This window comes from Stegodyphus dumicola, chromosome 2 (assembly GCF_044657685.1).
Source record: "Stegodyphus dumicola isolate Sdum_Otavi_A_Nest chromosome 2, ASM4465768v1".
Lineage (NCBI taxonomy): Eukaryota > Metazoa > Arthropoda > Arachnida > Araneae > Eresidae > Stegodyphus > Stegodyphus dumicola.
Genome location: NC_140769.1, coordinates 107,334,478 through 107,355,641, shown reverse-complemented (window position 1 = coordinate 107,355,641; position 21,164 = coordinate 107,334,478). Strand labels below are relative to the sequence as shown.

At 32.4% G+C, this 21,164-nt stretch overlaps 1 protein-coding gene and 1 long non-coding RNA gene across 5 annotated transcripts in view; one reads left to right on the top strand and one right to left on the bottom strand.

Moving 5' to 3' along the window:
- The window catches only part of LOC146998542 (uncharacterized), a 230,620-nt gene that overhangs the window by 166,156 nt on the left and 43,300 nt on the right, over positions 1-21,164 (bottom strand). The window lies entirely within an intron of this gene.
- The window catches only part of LOC118186334 (putative phosphatidate phosphatase), a 203,410-nt gene that overhangs the window by 164,933 nt on the left and 17,313 nt on the right, over positions 1-21,164 (top strand). For 2 of the 3 annotated variants that reach the window (XM_085811013.1, XM_085811014.1), the window contains 3 exons: positions 6,059-6,135; positions 10,173-10,324; positions 12,319-12,632. In XM_085811013.1, coding sequence (XP_085667139.1) covers positions 6,059-6,135; positions 10,173-10,324; positions 12,319-12,632 — 543 coding nt within the window. Of the gene's footprint in view, positions 1-5,099; positions 5,947-6,058; positions 6,136-10,172; positions 10,325-12,318; positions 12,633-21,164 lie in introns of those variants that run through there. The other variant, XM_035356420.2, reaches the window with a different exon arrangement.

Here is a 21,164-nt window from a genome sequence, read left to right as displayed (position 1 = left end):
TTTTTTAATTTGGTGTGCCTGTGTAATAGGAGATTAAGTTCGGGCGTGTGTGTGTGTGTGGGGGGGGGGTAAGCAATAAGTTAGACTCGAGAAACAAATCTGTTATTTAAATTTTTGAGGGACTTCTTTTAAACACCTAATTGGACACGTGCAGTTTTCATATGTTAGCCATATTAATATATTTATAGGCATTTTCTATGTGCGAATAAAGTTAATTTTTATTATTAAGTTTGGTTTTCATAATGATCATTTTTCGGTTGCAACCTCAACGACAACAAAAGTTAAACAAAACCAAAAAGTAAACTTAAAACTATTAAAGGAAAAACGTTAAATTATGAAAGGGGCTAATAAATAGTTTGAAACAGCGGGTGCCTTTTCAGTCACATATCTCGTTATAGATTTTAAAACGGTGCATGTTTTTTGTTACCATCTTTCAAAATGCTTTAGAAATCGTAACAATCTTTTCGTAAATCTTTTAATTTTTTGCAAGAATACAAGCATATCATTAGGGCTATTAATTTCGTTTAAGCATTTTGCGTCGAAAACTTTAAATGTAGGTTCACTTTTCAAACTGTTGCCACCAAATATTACAGCCCTGTAATATATTTAATGAATAAAATGTATGTTTCTCGCATTGTGATAAAGCAGCGGTACCTAGAGCCATCAAATTTTATCTCCAGCGCGCTAGACTGTGTGTCGGAAATTCTAAAAATATGCTCATTTTAAAATTATTTTGCGATATTGCGGTTGAACTGAATTTTATGGTTTAAGTGCGAAGAAGATAATATTTAATAAATAAAGTTAATCCACAAAATGTTTAAAAAAAAAAAAAATCGCTCCTTTGGGCGTAATGTCAAATCTTAAAGCTTTCAGATTTTTTCTTCTTTTTTTAACTTCTCAAAACTTTTAAGTAACTGCATGCATATCCTGAAGCTTGTAAAGCACGTAAAGACTAGATGGTACTATTTTTTAATTATTTTTTTTTAACTCTTATTGTTTTAAATTTTGGTTTTTCATTTATTCTCTTTAAAAATTATTATTATCAATTATCCCCCCTCCAATTTCCAGCATATTCTTTGGTGTAAATTTGCTGTTCATCCTAATGAAGAGTTTTTTATTTTTCAATAAATTATGAAAAAGTTTAAAATTCATATTTTATCTTTGAATTGTTAGCTGAATATTTTTGTCATCATATAAACGCAATGACAAATTTTCAAACAAAATATAAAATTTGAATCAATATTTTAATGCAAGAACTGGTTTTTCAAATAGTGTCTTTTACATAAAATTATGATAATTTGTAATTTTATATGGTGCACCATAAATTCATCTGTAGATGATATCGTATAGGTCAGATTGTTTCAATTTCATTTTTCCGTGGAGTTATTTCAGTTTTACTTTCTGTTTCATTTCGTGGAGTATATAACAGCTATCAGTTCAAAAGGGCTATTAATCACGAAACACGATTTGACGTTGATTCACTTTAAATGTTGTCCACTGTAAATGCGTTTTTTCACTTTTCATTCCAGTGTTTTACCATTCTACAAAATGTAAAACATTTATCTATTTCAACAGTCACGAAGCTGGAGATAAAAACCTGCTTTATTTCGAAAAGTGTTGGCACTGCTCGCTTTCAAAGCGTAGAGTTTTGTAAATAAAAAAAAATTGTAAGTTTTACAAAATATGAAATAAAAATAGCATTGCCAAGTATTAAACATCTTATTATTATATAACAGGGTTAGCCAAACTTCATGTCAGTAAGAGCCGCACGTTTGATATTCAGGAATGTTCGAGAGCCGCATCTAGATTTTCTAATAGCCACAAGTTCATATTTACATCATTATGGAAGTAGTGGAGGAGGTTTTAAATAGAAAGAAATCCCTGATAACTTTGTAAAAAGAGTCTGAACTAATTAATTACTTCCTTTTGGACACTGAATAATTTTAGTTTACCGTATTTCATACATATTGTTGCGTTTTCCTTTTCTGACACCAGTTGTTACGTTATTTTCTTCCTTCACATTCGTACGGGGTTCGTAGATTTGGAGTGAATAGCGACGACACTTGATGAAGTATCGAAACACACTTTATTTACCAGTATTAATCAGGACAGCTTCAAAACACTTTTACAGTCATCGAAGATCTACTATAAACACGCTGGAACAATCAGCGGCACAGCCTTCATACTGTCAGGCAATAACGGTGGAGACGGCTTCACTGCAAAGCACCAGAGTACAACTCCCAAATCTGCTTGGTCGTTCTCGCAATTCCACGTACTCTCGAGACTCTCCACGCTACAACTTGCAATGCACTCGACGACACACACAGCACAGCTCTCGACTCAGTACAGTCTAAGACAAAATTCGACGATGCACTAACTCGCGATACACTAAAAGACTCTCTCCATGCATTCGACGACCAACTCAGCGCTAGACCTCGAGACACTCGCTCAATGACTGACTATCAGCTCGCTAGACGAGGCACAATTGACTGCGGACCTGGAGGGTTTATTTAGCTTTCGGCTTGTGTTCGAGAGCATTCTGAGCTAAACCGGTAAGAATTCGTTCCAGAAGGTTCCCCATCCGTCCATGGTATATCGCCAATTTTGTCGCCAAATGGGCGATTTTTCCCCCAAATGTGGCAACCCTGCTTCCCCTTGCCATTTTATGGCTTAAAACTGTTTTGCGGGGAAGCCATCTTACCGCGCCTGTACATTTCGTAACAATATATTTTATATGCATGAGCCGCACAAATTGCCTGTGAGAGCCGTATTATAGGCTCGCGAGCCGCACTTTGGCCACTTCTGTTATATAAGGTCATATTCTGACGTTGAAGAAAGAACGTGATTGCATGTGACGTAACATTTGATTGCGATACCGAAAAGCCCGTTTTTGAATCCCTTCATAGGAAGCAACGGTAGTTGCCCATTAGGTGGCCTCCACAATAAAACGGCCACCACTTCTGGTCTTAGGAGAAGCCAAAGCCATTATAGGCAAGTGCCTGCCATTGGAAAAAAAATATTAAAAATCGATTTTAACATCTGAATACATGCTTTTCTTTCCTTTGGATACAAGCTCTTGGACGAAGGTCGAGACTTTTAATGAAAGAAAAGCACCCACCTATTATCATGTTATTATCTAGAAAGTACAATGAATTTATGACAGCGGATACATTTGTCGTTCCATCCTGGTGTTTTTCCGCTGAAAAGAGGACCTGGAGACTTTTTGGAGACGGGGTATAAAAATTGCCACTTGTTATTTATATTTTTTTCAGCTAACTCTCGCATTCGGTGAAAATTTGCTTCCCTTCTTCTGCTTGATAACTAGAATTATACTGAGAAGAGATCGTGGTCAGAAAATGCTGCACTCATCTATTTTTGTTTTTATAATTAAAGTCGTTCGTGAAAATTTTCTCTATATTCTCTTACTGTTTATAGCATTTTCTGCATTTTCATTAGTGGCGTTTTAACCAGTCTAACATTTTTCATTGGCGTGTTGAAAGAAGAAAGGCCTTAATCTATCATCCCTGGAAATAGTACACTATATTCAGAGTTTAAACTAAACTGGAGATCGGTTGAGCTATTCCTTATTTCTTGTACTGTAATTCCAACTGAAATCCCAAATAAGTCAAGATCCAGTATTTTATTTTATTATTTAATTATTTGACATTTATTTAATAACTTATTATATTTTTATTTATCTCTTTACAGTTTATTAAATTTTAATATTAATTGTTGAATTATTCTAATCATTAATAATTTAAATTTAATAATTAATTATTTAATTGTTTAATTATTAATTATTTTACTACTCATTTTATTTATTCATTTATTTTTGCTCTTCTTTCTTGATAGTCTTCCATAGGGGTCCGGCACTTTTAATTTTAGAAAATAAGCCCTACATACAGGAAAATGTAAATAAGTGTTTTAGAAAATTCAGATGATGAAGGAGCACGTTAAGTTTGAATTCAGAAACATGATAATATAGTTAAATTATTTCTTCCTTCCCCGAAACGGCATTTTTGACATTTTGCTTTCGTGTAAAACATTGTAAACATATATACTCCAAATAGCTTAAAATTTTGCATGAAAACTCTTTAAGAATCGAAAGTAAGAAACCATTCATATAACTGTAATCATTACTTTTTGCATTCTTAATAGTACTAATTGCAAATCTCTATAAATTTTTAATTTTTAAAAATTTGTGACAAGTTTAACATTTTCAACATTTAAAAAACTTAGCTATTACAATAAAAATGATTCATTCCTTGGTTCCTAAAAATGATTCATTCAGGTTCTATTTCATTGCGAAAGAATGCTTTGTATATTTTTCTTAATTTTGTTTCGTTTGAGTACATCTTTTCTATTCTAATTTTTTCTAAATTTAATTCTAAGATTTTTTCGTTTAAGTACATCTGTAGTATTCTATTTTTTTTTTTTTTTTTTAAATTAGCCCAAAGGGCGTAGTTCAGAAGGACTCTCAATTTCGTTTTGGCATTTTGCTTTGAAAACTTAAAAGTCTCTATCACTTTTCAAATTGTTGCCACCAAATATTATTGCACTGTATTATATTTAAAGAAAATTAAATATTGAAGAATCTGCATAAATGTATGTAACTTTCTTGCATTGCGATAAAACAACGGTACCTTTAGCCATTAAATTTTGAATAACGTAATCCTTCACCCGAATTATGGACATCTGGAAGCCTAAATTTGGAATTTGTTTTATTATCTATTTCATATTTTGTAAAACTTTAACGAATTTTTTATTAACAAACTCAACGATTTCAAAGCAGTGTTGCCATTTCTCGCTTGAAAAAATAAAAAAATAAAAAAAAAAAAAAAAAAAATATCTCCAGCGCGCGAGACTCTGTATCGGAAATTCTAAAGATATGCTCTTTTTAAAATTATGTTGCGATATAGCTGTTGAATTGAATTTTCTTTAAGTGCGAAGAACATGATATTTAATAAATAAAGGTAACATACAAAACATTAAAAATAGCCTCCTTTGGACACAATTTCAGATTTTTTATTTATTTTTCTAATTTTTATCTAAATGATTCTTTTTTTTTTTTTTTTTGTCTAAGTACATCTTTTTTTTTTTTCTTATTTTTCGTTATTAGCTTTTATTAAAAATGATTACGAATCTGATAGTGATTATTGAACTGTCAAACGGCGCCTCTTTTCGTGGCGCCCACCTGCGGTGCAGGTCCTCATTCGCCGCCCCTGGCCGTGATTCTGTATTATCCGTGGACTTCATCTCCGGTATCACCCAATCATTCGGAAATCGGCTATGCATATAGAGGGAAAGGAGAATTCTCAACAGTATTACAATTATATTCACGTACTGTATAAATAAATTATTGTTTTTATGATTTCTGAAACTTTCAGGTAAGTTTTAGAAGATGGGAATTGTTAAAACGGTTCAGCCACAGGCACGTCTTAAAGTTTAAAATCTGATTCCTCCTTATATGCTCACGAATTACGTCTTTCTTTCCACAACCCTTTTTTTTTTCCCTTGACAAACATATGCCAAGTTGATTCATTTTGTGCTTCACCACGAAGTTTCTCTTCTTTTGCAGCCTACAGTAAGTTTGGTCTGCGCTGCAACGCTCTCTACACCCATTTAAAGGGAGAGAACGACGTTTGACTCCCCCCTTCCCATAACTGCGGCTCACGTATCAAAATACTAACAATAGGCTATTGTGATTGGCTGCATCCGCTGCTGTTTGACATGTGCCCCAAACCAGCGCGATTTTGCCTGTATATCCACCACAACTCACCGGTCATTTTTGATTAAGCTCAAGGTCCGGCTGCTACATACGATTGGCTGTGCAATTAGTATTTTCTTGTACTCTGACCCGGTCGTTATCTGGGCTTGCCAGCAAAAAATAAAATTTGAACACACCGTACACGCATGCGCGGGAGTATACAGTTTTTGAAGAGAGAGGTAAACATTGGCGGATTACAGTTGACGCTCCACTATTTGAGTGTTCTACGTTGATAGCAGCTTTGGCTTACAATGTATTGTAATTAGTAATTCAATGTATGTTTACCTTTAGGCGATTTGACTACGATATGCCGAAAGATCATAGAATAATTGCCAAGATTCTTCTTGACTTAGCAATTCTTCTAACAGGTTAGTATTCATCAATGCATTAAATTTGAATTTATCATAGAATTTCAGTTGTTTTCCTGTCTTTAGCTAATAAATATTGTTCTTTGATTCTTAATGTGTATATATAAGCAAATAGGATTCTTATTTCCTGTTTTGTGTGAATGTAGTTTATATATATATATTAAATAGATATAAAATTATGCATGTTTGTGCAAGTAAATTTTGTTCTGCTTTAATCTTTTTTAAATAATTATTTTGTATGATGTAATATATTTACTAGTACATTCTACATTGAAAAATTATTTCTTCTATCCTATGTGTTATTCAACAGAATTGTGCGCCTGTAATTTTAAAGTTCATTATAGTTAAAACAGGAAGTAGAATGTGAAAGCATAGGAACTATTTCAGTTATGTGTGAAATTCATTTATTTCTTAAAATTTAGAATTTTTCAAAGTAGCTTATTATATTCTAAAATATTTTTAATTACATTTATTATACTTCATGGAAGTAAAAAACATACTATTTAATTTGTATTTCCAATAAGTAATACTTATAACTTCTGTGAATAAGTATAGTAATCAAGGTTATTAATTAGTTTGTGATTTCAATATGTAAACTTTCACATGTGGCTTTTCAATATGAACTGCTTTTCTTAATTGGAAATATTTGCTGAATTTCGGTACTTAAGTGACTTACATATTATTTTCTAGTATTTGTATGATAGTGTGCATAGGTATTTACCATTTGTATCTCAAACTGAAATCTCTTTATATTTTCTTCCGGATTTAATTTCAAAAATTAGAAAGGACAGAGTCCTGTGGAAGGCTATCAGGAAAAGCAAGTTAAATTGAATAAATTAAATAATGAAAATTTAATAATGTAGTTAAATAAAAATATAGATAAATACATAAAAATATTTATAAATTAAATTAATGGCAAGTAAATGAATTATAAATTTAAATATAGAAGATTAACTTGGAACTCCAGCTGGGGTACACAACCAAGAGTGGTCCGATGTACTCACGAGAAGCCAAAAAAACAATTTAACCAAGCCTTGCACAGGATTCAACTTTCACCTCCAAATCACATTAGCAGTCAGCATTTAACCACTATACAGTTCAAGGGAAAGCCAAAGTAAATATTTTTATAAGCATTCATCACACAAAGGTATAAGTATATTTTTATTTTGAATTTTTGTCTGCTTAAAGACATTTTGACTAAATGAAATAAAAATTTTCGTTTTGATAGGTTTGTGGTGTGACAAAAAGGCTTTCTTCCTCAATTGTTGAAGTTCTTCCACACATTTTGTTCTTGCCAGGGAAGCTGAGTCATTCATTATGTATCTAATACCAATATTAGTTTTGCTAATTGCTAAACAAAGTAGGGCATTAGGGCATTGGTATTGTCTGTTCGTTCAGTTGTACAATGGTGTCTCTCTTATTTAAAGTTACAATGCACTCTGTCTGGTCATTCAAAAAATTTAGAAGTACTGAAACTGGACATTGGCTGAATTCACACCTTGATCAGAATGAAATGGTTCATGTCTTAAAAGACATACTAATAACACACTGAAATTGTTAAATTCATAACTTACAGCTAACCACAGCAAAAGAAATTAACTATTAATTAGCTAGTTTTCTAGCATTATAGAATTTACATATTTCTCCTGTTTTACCATATATATCGAGGAGCCCTAGTGCAGCTCATGAGCGGTGTGCAACTGTCAGGCCACTGATGCGACTCTAATGCAAATAAAATAAATGTATGAAATGTGATAAACTAAAACTACTCATTCATCTAAACAAAGTAATTAATTTATTTCATTTCTTTTTACAAAATTGAGAGTCATATCTTTCATTTGAAACCTGTTTCACTGCCGTGAAAGTGATGTAAATATCAACTTGTGACTTTTGAAAAATTTAGTTGTGGTTGTTTCTTGAACTTTCTTGAATTCCAATTTGTGACTTTTGCTGATATTTAAGTTTGGCCACCCCTGTTATATAGTATGGCATATTAAGACACAATAACACGCCGAATAAATACTAATTCAGAAGTCAAACAACAAAAATCAGCATTATACCTACAAAATTTTCACAGGACTAGTTTCGATGGTTTTACCGAACCATCATCTTCAGCTGCAAAACCGCAAATGAACAAGATAGGAAATAATGATTAGATAAGATCATGTTCATGATAATGATCATGTTCATTTGCGGTTTTGCAGCTGAAGATGATGGTTCGGTAAAACCATCGAAACTAGTCCTGTGAAAATTTTGTAGGTATAATGCTGATTTTTGTTGTTTGACTTCTGAATTAGTATGGCATATGTCCCTTAAGGTTCATCATTTTGAAGTAATTTTTCTTTTTCAGAAGTTGATAAAATTGTAATCATGAGTTGAATTAATTCCTTTAAAAGTACTCTGTTTTACTCCAGTCAAGCTTGAAATAAAAAAAAAAAAAAAAGAAAGAAAAAAAGAAAGCCATAGCCATTATTGTATGGAACCAAGCCCATAAAAAAACATAAAAGCATGATTGGAACTACTCTGATATGTGCCCTCAAGTCACCAAATTTCTCGCCAAACATTTTTGGCGAGAAACACCACGCTGCCATATTACTATCTAAATTTTTTGTCTACATTTCAAACTTTAAGCCTAAAATGTCTCCAGAAACGCGGTTTTCGCACATGCAAAAACCACGTTTTGAACACACAATTTAAACTAACAATCCAAAACAAAAGCAAAAAATGTAGATAGTAAAAACGTAAAGTTTCTAACCAAAAATATTTGACAAGAATCCATGTACACAGCCATATGTTTAAATTTAAAAAAAAATCTATGAATGGCACAATCTAGGCAACACGAATCTACGAACTACTCACACTCGCTTTAATAAATTTCAAAGAATACCATGTACACAGCATCCTGTTTAAAAAAAAATCTATGAATTGCACAATCTAGGCAACAAACGAATCTACAAATTACGCACACCTCGCTTTAATAAATTAACATAACAACAGTAAATTTCAAAGAATACCATGTACACAGCGTTCTATTTCAACTTTAAAAAAACGTCTACAAATTGCACAATCTAGACACTACGCACTAATCAACATAAAAAAAAAAAAAAAAAAAGAACATAAGATTCTACAAAATAAGAACAAGAATAAAATAAAATGGACTTACCATGTATTAATGCTTTTTCGAACAGCAGAAATACCAATTTCATACCGCCTTTAACATGCCGCCACATAATCACTATTGAATTTATATGACAGCCAGGCACACTATCCAGAAAATTCATACTATGGTTCACAAATAAATAAAATCACAAATCCCTACTTCTATCATGCACAGCCACTAAAAATAATCTCCCAAGACCTTTTTTCCACACATCCAAATACCCACTGCCACTCAACAGGATGGCCACGATGATATTTCCTTTTGCCGAACTTTAATTCAACAACTTCCACCATTTTATCTTTTTCCCCTATCTTCGCGAACCAACAAGCTCCAGCGAAAGATTTTTTAAAGTCAAACGGGTTGCCATACAATACGCAATCGCGCCAAAAACCAGCGCAGAACACATATCGCCACATTTGGTGAAATTAGGGCGTATATCAGAGTTGTACCGCATGCTTTAACAAACAACCAGCTTTAAATAAAAACTTTGAAACTGAAATAAAACTAATCAACTTTAAACTTAAATATGCAGTATAGTGTAAATTCCGAAGCAGGAAACTTGCCTTTGCATCATAATAATGTAAAAAGTGCGCCAAAATCAATGAACGCTTCCAGCTGATGCGATAAGTGCACAGCATGCAGACTGGGAAAATTTGGCTGCTCTTTCATGTTACAAGGCATGCAGTAAGAAGTTAGGAAACAATATAACTATATGGTCGGTCCTCTGTGTATATACAGTGGCTAATGAGTGAACAGAGAAGTATTCAGCTTTCTTCCTGTTACTACATCTATTGCTGTTTCGGAGTCTTTAACAATTTGTAAAGTTTTTTAAATATTACCGGTATTCTGATGAGAAAATTTTCAATTTATTTTTTAGTTGGTATTCCAATTTTATTGTTTCACCTTCATGGGCAGCCTATACAAAGAGGATTCTTCTGTGATGATGACAGTATCAGGTATCCTTTCAAGGAATCAACTATATCAAATAAAGTGCTTTACATTGTTGGAATTTTTGTTCCTGTTATAGTGGTAAGTTTCTGAATAAATTAGTTGAATTACATTGCAGTTTCATATCCATATTGCAGAAAAATGTAGGGATATTTAATTACTATTCATAGTTTTGTTTACAAGATGTATATATGTAATAATAAATATTCCTGTGTGTAGATGATGTAAATGCATGACTACAGAACTAGATGAATAAAGATGTGGCAGCAGTCATGGTTGAAATAATACTTCTTTATTCTTGTTGTCTAACATTTTCTTAAGCATAAAATTTACATCTTAGGTGATGCAATCTGTATTCTATTCTTGTCCAATTAAGTATGTGCCTTTTTTACGTCTTTCTTACAATATATTTAATGAAAGAAATATAAGTGGCTCCATGCCCTGTGGGCAGCAAATGAGAAAAAAAATGGCCAATTTAGATTTTAGTTCACAAATATTATTATAGGCTGAAGCATTATGGAGTATCTGTCTTTAGTGCACGACAGGGATTGATTTTAAAATGATGCATTTAAGGGTTCTTTATTATAAACATGTTAGGATAGAGAAAGAAAAAGTTTTGGTAATGAAGCCAGCTTTTTTAAAGATATTTTGAACAACTTTTTCAGTTACATCGCAATTCCTTTTTTTTTTTTTTTTCAAGTTCAGATACACTTTTATGTGTAATAAGTTTTCATGTAAACTTATTACACATGAAAGTTAATTACTTACTATTCCCATCTAGGCCTGCAAAATTCGTTTGCAAAAATGCGTCTTAACCCATTTCATCATATCTTGATCCATAGGCTGCAATTTCGCAGTGATAATTGGAGGAAAGAAAAAAAAAAAAAAACCTTAACAAGTTTATACTTGTCTTTGGTATCCTAAGGGTGACCACTGCAGATGTTTATAACTAGAGCAATTTTTTGTTTCTGTTCCACCATGTACAGGGGGGTGCAGAAGTACCGTCATGATTTTAAATTAAAGTGTATGAAAAGTTATGTAAATTTATATTTTGAAACTCATAGTACAAAGTGTGTTTCTTGAAGTTTTTATTTACAAAAAATGATGTCTAACAAACGATGTCCCTTTTTGTGATGACAAGTTACAAGCTCTTTTTAGTGCATCTTCCATCTTCACAGTCTTCCTGCCCTCCTTGCATCTCCTACTGATCCTATCTCTTCAAATTTGGGTACAAATTGCAATATTGTATAGTTAGAAGTTTTCTTATGCTTAGCACTTGGATTGGTGGAATCAAAGTTGATGAAATTTTATTCTGTTGATATTTTCAGAATTGTTGATAAATTATTTTACAAAATACTAAATTTTAAGGCAATGCCTTTCTTCTTTACTCTTTTGTCCACTTCCTCGAAAATCAGCATATTTTCTTTAAGTGTTAGACACCTTTGTTTCAACATTTTTATCATTCACTACACAAATAATGTTAAAAAGGATTTGCAATATAAAACCATGAAAAACAGAAATAAAAGTAATGTGCAGCTGTTGCTTAACCTTAAACTTGTTTGCAAAGAGGATTGGCTGGGGAATTTTTGTGGATGAATAAATGCTTTCTCTTTTGAGAATCTCCCTCTCTTCATCCCTCATGTAGGATAGAATGTGACAACAGATAACAAGCCACCTGCTTTTCTTTAAGCTGCAGGCTCCTCGTATGTGTGATAGCAAATGAATAAATAATTTTAAAATGGAAAGAAAAATCTAGAAAAATCATCCATTCAAAAACTTTGTTAAATTGTGAGTATAGCTCGCTATTTGGAATTTTTTATACAAGGAAGTTCACATCTCAGACAAAATCCTATAAATAATTAAACAGAGGAAATTGTAAAATAAAGTGTTCATTAAATAGAGGTTTGACTGTATATATGTTTATTGATTGATTAATTATGTGACAGAGACATCAATATAAATTTTATATTGCAGTTTCATAAACTTGATATTTAGTTTTGTCTTTCTATGAAGTTCTTTTGATTTCAATTGCAGCCATATTATTTGTTAAATTTCAAACTTATTTTATATTCTAGATATCATTAACTGAATTTGCTAATGATGCTATGTCCAAAAGGGAAAATCGAGGACAAATAAATGTGATCTTAGGACGTACAGTTCCGACTCTTTGGTGGAAAATATACAAGAATGTTGGTGTATTTTTATATGGAGCATGCATGTCTCAGCTGACGACAGACATTGCCAAATATAGCATTGGACGCCTTCGACCCCATTTTATAGATGTTTGCCGACCAGATGTTGATTGTCTCTCAGCAGTACAAGATGCACATTTGTATCAAGACTCATTTAATTGTACAGGAAAGGATCTATTTAGGATTCGAGAAGCAAGGTTTGTTTATTAAATTCCATGTCAAATTATTTATTGCACATATATTAGTGTCCTTTTGTCTTTCGGTGTATGTTTGAAGGCTGCGGATTTATGGGTAGCACTGTTTTTGTTGTTTTTAATACTAATCCTCTTAATTTGAACATGATCCACATCTAGTCACCTAATTTATTATAGCCAGTTTGTTTATCTAATTTGTTAACTTTAATGAAAACTGGTGGAATATGAGTGGTGTTTTTTAAGTAAGAGCCGTTTGAAAATAAAAACCAAGCGAAAGTAAATTTTCAAAAAACGAGTTAATTTTCAGTTTTTACACACATTTCTCTATTTTGCAACATAGTTGGCAAGTTAGTTTAAACACTTATCATATAGAACCCCTAGATTTTGAATATAATCTTCATAGAAATTTGCCACCTGCTCCGATAACCAAGATGTCACGGCCGTTTTCACATCTTTGACATTGTTGTAGTGGTTGCCACCGAGATGATGTTTGAAATAGCAGAAAAGATGAAAATCGCTGGGCACAAGGCCTGGAACTAAACATTCCAGCCAAAAGAGTCCAGTAAAGCTCGGGTCTAAGCTGTGGTCTGAGACCTTGCATTGTCATGGTGTAGCAAAATTCCCTTTGTCAGCATGTTGCATCTTTTGTTTTGAATCACTCTGCTTAGGTTTCTCAGGTTTTAGCCGTAGGCTACCACATTTATGGTGATTTCACATTGCATGATGTCTACCAACAAAACATCGTGCCTATCCCATAACGTGCATGCCATGGTCGTGCACTGGGACAGAGTCTGTTTAGCCTTGACCCTTACAGGAGAATGTGTTTGTCTCCACTCCATGCTTTGCTGCTTCCATTCAGTTGAGACATGTGAAACCCATGTTTCATGTACCGTTACAATCCGACTCAACTTAGCACAACCTTCTTCATTATAACGAGTTAAAAAAAATTCAGCAAACAGTCAATTTTTTTTTTGGTTCTCTGTTAGGAGTTTAGGAACTCAACGAGAGCACAGTCTCTTAAATCTTAACTTTTCAGAAACAATCTTGTACTGCACAGACCTAAACACTCCAGGAAATTCGTTTGAAAGAATGCTTATGGTGAAGCATTTGTTCTCAAGAATTTTTGCTTTAGCTAAAGCCACCATATCGTCTGTGATCCTAGATGGGTGACTGGAGCGGGACTCATCATGGATATTGTCGTGGCCAGCTTTGAAGTGTCTGACCCACTTACACATTTTGCCTTTACTCGTTGCAGCAGTTCCGCAAACTTCACAGATCTGCTAGTAAATGTCTGCAGCAGACAGGTTTCTTCCCGACAAAAAACATCACTGACCAATCGCATGGGACGGGCAATTCCATAATCTTGAACATTTTAAAGATACCAAACAGACCGTACAGGTTACCTACACAGTTGCAACTAAACAGAATTATTTCCAAGGAATGCTGGGACACGATGCAAGCACTCATTGCAGTTCACATGCCACCTATTAGTGTATACAACAAAACGGCCTTTACGTAAAAAATTTTATGTATTTTTCAGTACTCTTCTGTTATCGAGACTAAATTCAGAAATGTATGGATTTATGTGTTCATGTATGCATGTAAATATGTATGGTAAGTGTGTATGCTCACATACATCCATACACATATTTCTGAATCCGCTTCAATAACAGAAGAGTACCTATTTTGCATTTTTGAAAGGATTACTATATTCTTATGTTCTGAGAAATACGAAAAGCTTAATTTATCTCTATTTACATTTAAGTACATGTAGAATTTTAAACTGGTAATGTTTTTTCAATTTTTAGACTAAATCCAGTTAAATCACTTGCTTGGTGCATTTGCTGAAGTGTTAAATTCTGTGTGAAACAACAGATTGCGAGTTTAAATCCAACTGAGCTATTTTATGATTTTTCCACTGAAAATAAATTTTTGTTTTTCTGTTATGCTGTAATTAACATAATTCTGTTAATATAAAAATTAAAATTTTTACATATAACGTACAATAATTTTATATTTTATTATTTTACGTAAAATGCTATTGCTTATTTAGCACAAAGTGTGTTAGCCCAAAAGGGCTATTAATTTTGTTTTGGCATTTTGCATCAAATTACTATAAACAGCGTATCACTTTTCAAATTGTTGCCACCAAATGTTAGAGTCCTGCATTGTATTTTAAGAAATTAAATAATGAACAATTTGCATAAATGTATGTATGTTTCTCATATTGTGATAAAACAACGGTACCTAGAACCACCAAATTTTGGATTACGTAATCCTCCATCCGAATATGAGCATCTGGAAGCCCTAATTTGGAATTTGTTTTATTATCTGTTTCATAATTTGGTAAACTTTAATGAATTTTGGGAGGGAAAACAATATCTCCAGCGCGCGAGACTGTGTATCGGAAATTCTAAAGATATGCTCTTTTAAAATTATTTTGTGATATTGCTGTTGAATTGAATTTTATGTGGTTTAAGTGCGAAGAGCATGATATTTAATAGATAAAGGTAACACACAAAACGTTAAAAAATGTCTCTTTGGTCATAATGTAAAATCTGATAGCTTTCAGATTTTATTTATTTTTTCTATTATATTGTTATTATTTTATTATTTACAGGAAATTTTATATCAGTTATTTATATTCAATTTAATATAAGAATTTTATATTAATTATGAAAATATTAGATTTTTGTGTTATTTATAAAGTGATAAAATTTATTTTTTTTCTTACGTGTGCTTAAAATGACACTTTATTATAAATCTGATTATCAGCAGCGTATGTTATATTTTAAGATATATATGAGGTAATCGATTTATTTTCTCCTTTTATGAAATGACTGATTATATACATATGCGAGAGTGTGTGTGTACGCATGTGCACATGTGCATTATATTTCGCAGTTGCTGCTTTCCCTTCATGCTTCACGATTTTAATTTTTTAATTTGAAATTTTTATTTTTCATTTTTTTGTATTAGCATTTTTATTACTATTACATGCCTTGAAAAATAAAGGCTATGAAACTTTGCAAATTATAATTTTTTCCGAGACTAATGGTGATTTTATTTTGAATGCATATCACATCATCTGCTTTGATTGGCTAACTCAGAGTAACTTGGATACAAAACTGCCCTGTGTGGACGAAATACTGTCAGGCAACATGTCTGCAAGGGAGGCTTTACTATGCTACTGTGCACATAGACTCCAACTACTACGGATTCTCTGTAGTTTCTACGGAAATTCATGAAAAACTACGAGCTACGAAAGGTATGGAAAAAACTACGGATTTTACAGAAACAAGAGCAGGAGAACCAGTACGCAAAACGGAACCAACTAATTCATCCGACGATTGGCTGAATACTCGTGTTATCATATATCACGTGTTGAGTGCGTTCCTAGTTTTGAAGAATTAGCCAATCGTAGATCAGTAACTCCAACCGTTAACGACTTATCAATAGTTCCACCCAATTGTCTGTCTCCCAGGTTCCTCGCTGATGCGTGTTTAGGCTGCATTCGGCTGCATTGTGTAGTTTACGGCGAGAGCTTAGCGTGTGTCTTGTGAACTGTGAATCAGGTGAAAGATTTTTAATCATAATGCTGCCTCGAACGAAGAAGCCAAAATTATCAAAGCAGAAGTTTAAAGATTCATATTCTTCAGAATTTTCATGCATTAAAGCGTCCGAAATTTCTGTGAATCACGCACACTGCAGTGTATGCAACAAAGACTTCTCAGTTGCTCATAGCGGAAAAGATGCCTGTAAACGGCATGTGTTTTCTCAAAATCATATAGAACTTGGCACCGTAAAATCTAAAGAAATAACAAATTTCTTAATAAAAGATGATGAAACAGATCCTATAAAAGCCGAATGCTATTTTGTTCGTTTTTTAATTGAACATAATCTACCGCTTTCTGTTTCGGATCATTCCAAAGAGCTTTTCAAAGCAATGTTTCCAGATTCTGCCATAGCAAAAAAATTTAGCTGCGGTCATACCAAAACTGCTGCTATTGTGAAAACGCTTGCAGAAAATACTGTTGCTGATATTATAAAATCAGTGTGCAGTACATCATTTTCTCTAAGTACTGATGGAAGTAATGATAACAATGATAACAAACTGTACCCATTGGTTATAACATACTACAGTAAAGAAAAGGGAGTGATAATTACTTCATTGATTTCTATTTTAGAATGCACGAATAATACAGGAGAAGGTATTTTTAATTGTATAAATGAAAACTTTAAAAACAAAGGTTTAGAATGGAAAAATTGCTTATCAATTTCTTCAGATAATGCTAGTAATATGATTGGAAAGTTTAAAGGTGTAGCATCATTTATCAAAATGCATCAACCAAGTATAATCACCCGAGGTTGTCCGTGCCACCTCTTGCATATAGCTGCAAAAAAAGCTACTGAAAAATTAATTGGCTCAGAAATTGAAATGTTGATAATAGATATATATTTTTACTTGGAGAAAAGTTCGAAACGGAAGCATAGCTTCAAAGTTGCTCAACAAATTTTGGGACAGAATGCAAAATCTCATAAAATTTTGAAATATTGCAGTACGAGATGGTTGTCTCTTTTAGAATCTATAACAAGGATTTTGGAACAGTGGGATGCTGTGATAAATTTTTTTGGAGATAAACCAGATAACAGTGAGAATGAAGGAAAGAGATTGCAAAACATTAAAAAAATTTTACAGTCACCGACCACCAAATTGTACTTGTTATTTTTGAAAAATACTTTGCCTTTGTTTATAACAGTAAATATTAATTTGCAACAACAAGCTCCTTATATACATAAATTGAGAAGAGAACTTTTTGAACTTTTAATGAATTTATTTGTTAGATTCGTAAAACCATCAGTAATTTCTAAAGAAAATGAAGATGTTACTCTAACGTCTATTCCATTTCAGAAGTATAGTAAACAAAAAGAAAATGAAAATTTAGTGATTGGTGCAGAAACAAGACTATATTTAAAAAATGCCAAGTTGAATGAAAGTGAAGTGAAATTATTTTTCAATTCTGTGCGAGCTTTTTTTGTAACTGCATGTTCATATATAATTGATAAATTTCCACTGAGTGATCCATTTCTAAAACATGCTGAAGTTGCTGACATCAACTTGAGAACTGAAGTCTCATTTTCATCTGTTCTTTACTTGATGAATACTTTTCCATCCATTATTGATGAAAAATGTCTTAATCAAGTAGAAATTGAATTTTCCATGTATCAAGTAGATGATTTGAAAGAAATTGTAGATTTGCGTATTGATATAGCATGGGGAGAAATTGCCAAATTAAAAAATATGAATGGGTGTATTAAATACAAAGTATTGCCTTCTGTAATGCTTGCTGTCTTAATAATACCTCATTCAAATGCAGCTTGCGAAAGAATTTTTTTCTATTGTTAAAAAAAATCAGACGGAATTTCGACCAAATTTAGGTCTTAAAACTCTTGAAGCAGTTTTGATTGAAAAAATAAATATGCAGGCAAATGAAGAACTGTGTTATAAAAAAAAACATTCTCAAAATCAGAACTTAAGCTTGCTAAGCATGCTACATATAAATCTTTGCATTCATAAATTATGCGTATTTTGTTTAATACTTATATGTATCATTCTTGGTTATTTAAATTTTATTTCCCTGTAGAAATCATATCCAGAATAAAGATATGATTTATAGCTTCTGATTTTTTCTATGATTAGTAGTGATTTGAAGTACTTTTTATTAGTGAATGCTTGAGGAGTTAAAAGAAAATTTCTAATTAAATGTGCATATAATTTACAAGGTATATTTTTAATTATTCAGTTTTATATGTATATGGATTTTAAATGTAATAAAATTGATTACAATTAATTATTAATTTAAAATTAATGAATGGTTAATTACAACATACACTACGCGCACATTTTCAAAGTTGTAAAAATGTCGTTCGCGCGTTGACTACTGACAAGGTTTGCTGAAGGTTGGAGTCTATGTGTGCAACTTCTCATGGCTTTGTCTTTGCCCTTAGGCAGATAGTTCTTGTGTACTTTGCGATATTAAAATAAGCTAAGATAATGAAATGAGGGTTGATCTTTGGATTATGGTAACTTGGCAATTTTTTTGGCGAAAATTTGGCGACCAACTCTGCTACAGCAACCCTCTATTTTTTTTTCCGCCGCCATTTTGTCTTCACGAAGTAAAGACATGTTTCTTTTCTTTTTATTTACTGAACACTTTTTCCAACAATCTACTAGCCGAATTACACTTATGCTAAAAATTTTATGTAACAAAACTGCTTAATCATGACAAATATTAACTGCAAAATTGGGAAAAAGTGCACAATCGCAAACTCCTTGCGCGTTTTTCAGAATAGCACATACGCACAAACCATTTACATGTCGACTTATTTTTACTTAAAAAAACATCCCAGAATTGCACAAAAATGGCATTGCGCACACTCTTCACTATATCCATGTACACTGCTTTTTTCTCATAAATTAGAAAAATTTCACAAAAATGCATGAAAATTTTGTGAATCTTTAAATCTGGTAAAAAGAACATATATGAAATTACCTGATCACAAAAAGTATATACCCTTTCCAAAGATGAACATTTCCACGTATAAAATAATTAAAATATCCAAAAACTTTTACCTCTAAATTATCTATTATATTATAAATGTCACCAATGAATTCATTCCGCAAACATTACAAATGCTTACAAATACTTAGTGTCAAATATTTAAATTACTTCCATGCACATTTACTTCAACTGAAACGTATACCAAATTCCTACAAACATAAAATTCACAAAATAACTATCATTTAATTAAAATATCACTAAACCATGTACACGTCGACTTATTTTTACTTAAAAAAAAAAATCCCAGAATTGCACAAAAATGGCATTGCGCACACTCTTCACTATATCTATGTACACTGCTTTTTTCTCATAAATTAGAAAAATTTCACAAAAATGCATGAAGATACTCAACATATTCTACTCAAACGTATTCCAAAATACTACAAACATATAACTCACAAAATCACGATCATTAAATTAAAATATAATTAAATTAAAAAACACTACTTAAAATATAAATAAGCATATACATTAAATTAATAAAAATTAGATTACAATCCTAATTACTTTAAACTGGATCATTGCTAATAACAATTTTCCAATAATATCATATTAATTTATTTACTCCTTACATTTAGAACAATGCATAAAAATAATATCCTCAAATGATTAAAAATACTAACTTACCTAATCTTCAGAATCTTCATTACGTGGCACGCACACTTCCACTATTTCACACAACACACAATGAAGTGTAATACAAAATAATATAGTACTACAGTTTTCCAAATTCCCCCCCCTTTTTCCGATTAAAAAACTGTAATTCGTCCATTAATGTCACATGACATATCTCATGATCTCTCATTTCCCTCACACAAAATAATGCGTAATCGGAACTGAGTACTTCTCACATTATTACCAAAGTCCTAGGTAATAACCTTTATCGCCTCCAAAATGTTGCCAAACTACCAGTTACCATATTCCAAAGATCAGCCGAAATGAGATTTTGGAAAAGAAGACAGAAGAATCAATTTTGAAAAATTTAATTTAGTATAAAAACCAAAACAAAGTCAAATTTTTGAATAAAGAGCAAAGTTTAAATTTTTTATATATTGCCGATTTGAGTGTTATTAATATATGTACACTTGTATAAACAAAATTAAGAGAATTTGCAAATTATGTCTATTTTTATGACAAGTATTGAACAAAAGGTATTAATTATGCCGCTGAAGAATTATACAAATATTGAGTTGAATGCGTAAGCTTACACATGCATGTCTATGGAGCTGTGATTGTAAAGGGGATACAAGTGCACAAGAGGGTTTCGGCAGTTTGTGTGCTTGTACTCGTTCATGACATTTGCTGTGTTTCTCGTAAGAGTTAGATAAATTTTAAAGGTATCTGGTAAATTGAGTAGCCATGAATGAATGGATGTTAGAATGTGATAGAGATTTGTTGGTAGATTGGAGGCAGGCCAGTCACAAGTGCAGGTGGCTACAGAGCTCAATGTAACACCCAACTTTATGTGCAGTTTGTGGAAACATTTTCAGGACACTGGATCCATACCGAGAAGACCAGGGCAAGGTCAATGCAGATTCGCAACAGTGAATTATGATCATAATATGGCACTTTCAACATGGCAACACAGAACTGCTGCAGCTTCACAGCTCTCTTGTGAGCTGCATGCTGCCCCTGGAATCTGAGTTTCACGGTCTACAGTTGCCCGGAGACTTCATGAGCTAAGGCTTTATGCTAGAAGGCCTGCTGTTTATGTCCTGTTCACTGCACCGCAGAAGAGTGCCCAACATGAACTTTGGACAACGCTTCGGTGAGCACCGTGCTTTTTACAGATTAGTGGAGATTTAGCCTGGGCACTGATTCTCAGCATAACTGTATTTGGAGAAAGCCTGGAGCAGGATACCCATCCCTTCCTCATAATAAAAAAGATCATTATAGTGATGGAAGTGTAATG